Source organism: Echinops telfairi, unplaced genomic scaffold (genome assembly GCF_000313985.2).
Source record: "Echinops telfairi isolate 266 unplaced genomic scaffold, ASM31398v2 ScPeMD7_5868;HRSCAF=6743_1, whole genome shotgun sequence".
Classification (NCBI taxonomy): domain Eukaryota; kingdom Metazoa; phylum Chordata; class Mammalia; order Afrosoricida; family Tenrecidae; genus Echinops; species Echinops telfairi.
This window is the reverse complement of record NW_022109768.1, coordinates 6,723,716-6,731,136: the sequence shown is the minus strand read 5'-3', so window position 1 is coordinate 6,731,136 and position 7,421 is coordinate 6,723,716. Positions and strand designations below refer to the sequence as shown.

The 7,421-nt window shown below is 38.2% G+C and overlaps 1 protein-coding gene across 1 annotated transcript in view; it reads right to left on the bottom strand.

Annotated features, from left to right (window-relative positions):
* The window catches only part of LRBA (LPS responsive beige-like anchor protein), a 752,417-nt gene that overhangs the window by 625,415 nt on the left and 119,581 nt on the right, over positions 1 to 7,421 (bottom strand). Inside the window, exons 4-7 of the mRNA XM_045295806.1 lie at positions 4,535 to 4,656; positions 4,318 to 4,444; positions 3,552 to 3,671; positions 2,620 to 2,766 (exon numbers count right to left, since the gene is read on the bottom strand). Of these exons, the coding sequence (XP_045151741.1) occupies positions 2,620 to 2,766; positions 3,552 to 3,671; positions 4,318 to 4,444; positions 4,535 to 4,656 (516 nt within the window). The remainder of the gene's footprint in view (positions 1 to 2,619; positions 2,767 to 3,551; positions 3,672 to 4,317; positions 4,445 to 4,534; positions 4,657 to 7,421) is intronic.

The window sequence follows — 7,421 nt, the reverse complement described above, 5'->3', positions numbered from 1 at the left end:
GCTTTACACAATTGATGTGTGTATGGATTGGGATAACAGTTGTATGAGCCCCTAATAAAATGTTTAAAAAAAAAAAAAAGAATGATGATGGCAACAAATGTACAAATGTGTTTGACATACAATGGATGTATGAATGGAATGTAATAACATTGTACGAGCCCCCAATAAAATGATTTATTTTTTAAAAAATCATCAACATAACCCAAATATATTTTAAGTTCTCAGTATGGAATGCTGTGATATTTCTTCAACTAAAATGCTTCTAAGTTTTAAGAATTTGAGAATCCGTGGGCTTAACAATCAGTTAATTTTTATTTGAATTTCTTTACTTTATTTCCTAAAGGTTGACTATATAAAAAGTTACTATCAGTAACTCCAATAAGCTATGAAAAGTAAAAGTTAGAAAAGCTGAAACTTTAAGAGTTTCTACAATAAGTTCTAAGACATCCTATCTAACATATGTATCAATTGGAATTTCACTATTAGCAAAATGAAAACTTATGCAAACATAAAAGCACTGTCAAATGAAATTCTTAGAATAACTTAGGAAATAAAGTCCTTTATTTTCTTCTGAAATATATATTTATTTATTTATTTTTAAAGCTCTAAAGTATTTAATCAACTGCAATGTTTCAAAGGCCAGCCTGAGACTGCTTATGGCCTGAGCCCAGGTGGTGTAATGGGTTATGAATTGGGCTGCTAACTTCAATGGATGCAGTTCGAAACCACTAGCTACTCCCTGGGAGAGAGATGAGGCTTCTATTACCATCAAGGGTTACTGTCTTGGAAACCCAAAGTGGTACTTCTACTCTGTCCTTTAAAGTCACTAGGAGTCAACATAGACTCAATGGCAGTCAGAGACATAAGATAGTTTAAACAAGCTTAACTAAGGAATTTTTCACCCCATGACTTACCTAACAGTAATAAGTAAAAGAAGGCTTAATTAAGTCTTTATTACTGATGTATCCCCTTTCATCATTTTTACTACACTTTTAACACTGCACGACCATACAAATGAGGGCAAGACAGTTATTTATATATCAAAGGTGACTATTAATAATGGTTTTGTCTTAGATTATGCTAAGTACTAAACTCAGCAGTTATTTCTGCCCGCTCACTACTGAAGTGTCCTTCTGAGTGCCAGCATTAATTTTACATGGAAATAAGGAAGCCAGGTTTTGAATGGCTTCTTTTTTAATGACACAACAGAGGTAACTTTTAACTCCTAACTAATGCTCAAATCTCTTACAGTACAATAGATTATATTTTAACAAAGTAAAACACTAATGTACAAACTGAAAGAAATATTAGTTTTACTTCATTCATAAACAAAATTATTTATTAATGGGATAGATATACATCTGGGGCACTGCATAAATGCTCAACCCCTGGAATAAGATTTCAAACCGTCACCCTCATTTCCTGCTCCACACTAAGTTCGAATACCTGTAACAAAGTATTTGCTTTTTATCATCGCAACTGCCAAAAACTTAGCTGTGCAGAGACATAATAGCATCAAAAGAAATGTAGCATGAAAGAAGACTAAATGTGTTGTGGCAGGAGGTCAGATGTACAGGCATTCCCTCCCCTGAGGGTGATCAGTTGCCAGACTGCACTGGGCCTGCTCCCTGCTGCTGGTGACAATGGACAGGCTCCTGTGGGCGGAGTTCGCATCCTACTGATAATGGTCTCTATCAGTTGGGCCAGGAACAGGCCAAACTGACTCTGAGACATCCTGAATCTGGGATCCGCCCATCTTGTCACGTGTATAGCCCAATCTCTCCTCTTCCTATTGCGTGTATGTCTCTAGACCCCCCCTTCTCATTGCTGTGTAACCTATAGTGCAGCCCCTCCCTGTGTCTCTACTTGTAATTACTGGGCTGGCATGACCGCAAAAGGTATATAGGCATGGGTCAGCAATATAGAGCTCTCTCGGACTCTGAGCTCCTTGCTGCTCACTCCCTGGTCACTCCCCTCTCCCTTGTTCCCTTGCCCTCCTTCCTTTCCCTCTCTCTCCACGTGGACCACCAAGATGGGCTGAGGTGAGCAATGCTACCATGTCATGTGTCTAACTGTTTTATTGTATCTCTCATGCTCTCGATAACTTTAATACTTAAATATCTCAACCGTACAATTGTGCATTACTGAACCCGTAGGTAGTAGTAGCGGTGGGGGCTGGCCCCTCACCACCCATCTCCATTTAATTTAATACTACAATGTGTGGTCACATATGTCAAGCATCTGTTTTCTTCAAATCTGTTATTAAAATACCCTTTGGCACCTCTATATGGAGCCTTGATGGCACTATGCGTTAGGCACTGGATTCTGAACTGCAAGGATTGTTCTTCAAGGCCTTCAGATGCTCCACTGGAGAAAAATCAGGCTGTCTGTTCTCATACAGAGTTAGTCTCAGAAACCCCATGAAGCAGTTCTACTACATGCTCCAAAAGAATGGGTATGACATGGAATCAACGTAATGTCACTGGGTTGGGGGACAACACCCCTGTGACTTCCCTACACTGCATCCAGTAACCCAAGATAAATGACCCCATAAATCATCAAATTAACCCAGATTAATTTAATCTAACCCAAATTAAACAGTGAATGTAAGTAAAGTACCTTGTATCCCAGGCCCAACTGATAGATAGCAAATATCTGAGCTGCGTTAAGAGCTTCACTGAAAAGGTAAACTGCAGTCATCTGACCACAGAACACTCTGTTAGCGTCTGCTGTTTCTGAGGAGCCCAGGAAGCATTTGTCAAATGTCTGTGAAAGAAAACAGATTTTATTAGAGAAATCCAAAAAAACCTCTCCACCTACAATAAAAAGCTGAACTGAAATAAATGTTTTGATTATGTAAGACTAAAATCCGAATAGATTCTAATAACCCACTTAACATTTCACTTCATTTGTTCACATATACAGATCATAGGAAATGAGGAAAATAGTTCTTCCAAAGCACAATCATTAAAACTGGACGCTGACTATGGAATCTGAGAGTTCATACTTCAGCAAACTAAGATTCAGATAGAAGAACAGGCTTAAGAGGACACAGGGGAAGAAAGTGAGTTAGGTTTGGGACACACTGAATCAGCCTCTTCTGTGAGCTAGTATGGATGGAACTGAAAATCTAAGAAACAAAAAGAAATCCATTAGTTGGGTGAGAGGTTAAGGCTAAAAAGACAAATTTTTGAAAACATCAAGATGTTGGGTGAAGTCATGAGAATAGATGTAATCTCTGAAAAAGAATGTAAAAGTCAAGAAAAGCAGGTTTATATTTCCTTCTAATAAAAAAGCGCTCCAAGCAAATCCCAGGCTGCAAAGGGCACATTTCGATAACCCACATATACAATGAAGAGGAAGCAGAGCCCCCCCACATGTTCACACACACCACATCATACTGAGAGACCTGACTGTACTGCATTAAATTAAAATTCTAGCCAAATTACAATGATAAACTCATTTATGGCCTCCCAAAGTTCTACAGTAATTAATTTTTTTAAGTTCCAGCTTTTAAGATATGTCTACCGTAACTGTTTGAAACTACTTACATCACTGGTGTTAACAAACCAAGTTATCTCTCCATAGGAAGCTAGCTCGCCATTCACGTAACATCGAAGTTCACTGTTCTTCCACCGGTTATAAATGTGGACAATAGTTACCATATACCACTGAAAGTGCAAAAATAGACATTTTTTTAAAATAACACTCTTCCTAATAACTAAGTAGTATTGATAATAACAAGTAAAAACAAAATTATATTTGTACTTAAACTTAAAAATGGGGTGTTTTACTAAATTCACTATTTAACATTTAGAACATATTTATTCAAGCAGTGTGCAGTTGGTGAGAATTAAAATTATTTTCCAACTAATTATGAATATTTAAAATGTAGAAGAAAAATTGAAAGGTAACGTATCCTCTTTCCTAACACGGAGATTGTACAATTATTGCCAAATTTGCTTTATCGATAGCTCACCTATGTTTTTGTACATACGGATGGGAACGTACCTTGTTGATGAACCATCTACTATCCTCAAAATTCTATTTAAGAAAACAGGCATACATTAAATGTATAAGACCAAAATAATTGCCAGGGATATTTTTCCCTGTACAAACTCTGTAAGTAACTAATCTTTTTTAATATCCATCACAAGAAAGAGGTTAACAACTGTCCAGTGATTTATAGTTCGTTTTCTGAAATAGCTTAAGCACAGTTGTGATTTATCGTATTTCACACCAGTAACTTTAAAACAAAGTATTTTGAAGCCCGGCATGACTTGCTAACATCAATTATGACTAAGTAAGTTATCATACCTTTTGGGGTTTGAAGTCAAATTTCACACAGTGTTGAAAGCCTTTGCCTTTTGACTTGATTGATGTTATAATTAAGCAGCCCCCAACAAAGTGAGCAGAGTAACCAAGCCCTTTGCTGGTTCTGAAGCTGTGAAGAATAAGTTGTCATTTTACCACCAAATATGTTCCGGACTTGCAAAGTCAGGCAATAATACCGGTCAGTTCTGGAAGTACATACCAATATAAGTAAGGTTTGTCCTTATCCACATTGATATTATTTACAGGATCCATTCTAAGCCAAGTATGAAATGTAAAACCATTCTGGTATGGCCATTTGGCTATCGGGGGTAACGCAATAGCCTGAAGGAGAGAAACTTTAAGTTACTGACTCACATAAAAAGCTTTATTGAAATCATGAAATGAGACTTTACAATGCTATGGATTACATTATATTCTCTTCTGTCTTGATTAAAGTGTCTGGAAGACTTTTAATAAATCCTGAATTTCCCCAAATGCCTAGTACGGATGTTAACTTAATTAAATGAAAGAAACATTAAGTGTGACCTGTTGACCACACTGGCCCTATTTTTTTCATTTCTAAGAATGAATATATCCAGATTCTAAACTAACATGATAAATAGTCCTATCAAATTGCAAATCTGTTGCTGACATGTTAAGGTCCTAAGAGTATAGAAAGATGAACAAGGAAGTCATGAAACGACTAAAGTAAAAAGCGTGGTATGTGCTCCATTTTTTTAAAACGGAAAAATAACTCACTCAAAACATTTTTAAAATGTATTCAAAGGTTACCCACTATACAAATGCTTCACAACTTGGATCAAAAGTTAAAAGGTCAAAGTATGCAATGAGAGCAACCCCAAGTAGCCAAAACAATCTTTAAAAAGAACAATCATGTTGAAGAACTGACTCACAGTTCCAATTTGAAAGCTTCCTTGAAGCTACAAGACAGCCCAGAACTGCCATAAAGATCAACAGAATAGACTTACAGGCCCAGAAATGAAGATTACTCTACACTCACAGTCCACTGGTTTTCAATTTGGGTGTCAAAATCATGCAATGGCAATCATTTTCTCAGGAGACAACTAGACAGCTACCCACAAAAGAATGAAGTTGGCCCCAGCCTGACGTCAAGACACAAAAAATAACTCCAAATATATCATAACCTAAATGAACAATGAAGACTATAAAGCTTAAAATATTCTAAGAGGTAATCTTTGCAATCTATGGTTAAGAAAAGCTTTCTTAGTTACACCACTAACAACTCAAGCATCAAAATAAAAAAGAGGTAAGTACATGAGGCATCATCAAAGTTTTACACATTTGTGCTTCAAAGGATATCATTAAAGTAAAAACAACTCACATAATGGGAGAAAATATTCAAATTATATGCTGAAAAGAGACTTGTATCCAAATTATAAAGAACTCTTATAATAACTCAAAAAAAATTTTTTTAAAAAGCCTTCAAATATCTGAACATACATCAAACCAAAGAAAATACATAATTAGCCCAAAACAGCACAGTGAAAGATGCTGAGCAACACCAGTCATTATGAAAATTCATAACAAAATCACAGTGAGAAACCACTTTACTTACACCCACCAAGATGGCTTCAATCAAAATGTCAGATAGTAACAAGTACACAAAAGGAAGTGGAGAAACTGAGCCTCATAAATTGCAGACAAGATCATAAAATATATTGTCAAGTTTGGAAACAGCTTGGCAGTTTCTGAATATATTAAACATATGCCATGTGACCTAGAGTTTCACTATTAGGTATACACCTAAGAGAAATGAAAAAATACATTCACACAAACATTCACAGCAGCATTATTCTTCCTGTGGCATAAACCCAAGGGTCCATTAATTGATAAGTTTAAAAGAAAACCAAGCACGATGAAATATTCATTATTCATTCATATAAAGAAATAAAGTACTTATACATGCAAGCATGGATGAACCTTGAAGACTTTGTTCAATGTGAGAACCCAATCCCCCAAAGACCACACGGTATGTGGACAGGTCCATAAGAGTCACATTTGCAGACGACACAGAAGTAGACTACTGAACCCCTGGGGGAGAGAAGGCGGCATGGTGGTGCAGTAGTTACGCACTAGGCTGCTAATTCCGTCTCAGAAACCCACCGAGACAGTTCTACCTAGTCCAGGAGGGTCACAATGAGTCAGCATTGACTCAATGGCAACAAGTCTGGTTTGTTTTGTTTTTGTTTTTAGGGTCGGGAGGTTGAGGAAATCAGGGGGTTCCAGGTAACAGAGTGTGATGTTTCCAGTGGAGGTGTTGAAACTAGTCTAAAATCAGATAATGCTAATGGTTGCACAACTCTGTGAACATAGTGAAAAACCATTAAACGGTACACTTTAAATGAGTGAACTGTAGCTCCATTTATGGAAATAAAGCTGTGTAAAGGCATCATCCTTTTTGTTTCATTGTTATCATAACATATAAGGGTAACTCCAAATATGTTGTTTCTCGGAAGGTTCCACTTCATACACAGGTTTATTCCCAGAAAAAGAAAAAACTTGTTTAACCATGTCTCTGTGCTCAGTGGAGGGCTGCAGATGAGTTCTCCCAGGAACACACTGGTGTTGGGCTTATGAGGGTGCCTTCAAAGGAAGAGGAGTCCCAGTGGTGTTGTGGTTACCCATTGGGCTGCTAACCACAGGTCGGTCGTTCAAAACCACCAGCTGCTCTGCAAGAGAATGATGACGCGGCTTTCCACTCCCATGAAGACTGGGTCTCCTCCGTCCCACGGGGCAGTTCTCCTCCGTCCCACGGGGCAATTCTCCTCCGTCCACCAGGGCAGTTCTCTGTCCCACGGGGCAGTTCTCCTCCGTCCCACAGGGCAGTTCTCTGTCCCACAGGGCAGTTCTCCTCCCTCCCACAGGGCAGTTCTCTGTCCCACAGGGCAGTTCTCCTCAGTCCCACAGGGCAGTTCTCCTCAGTCCCACAGGGCAGTTCTCTGTCCCACAGGGCAGTTCTCCTCCATCCCAGGGTAGATGACAGTGCGTTTTTCCAAAGGAAAAAGATGCAGCCAAACACCGGCTTCTGAGGGATCTATTGGGCCAGTTCAACACAAGGCAGAGAG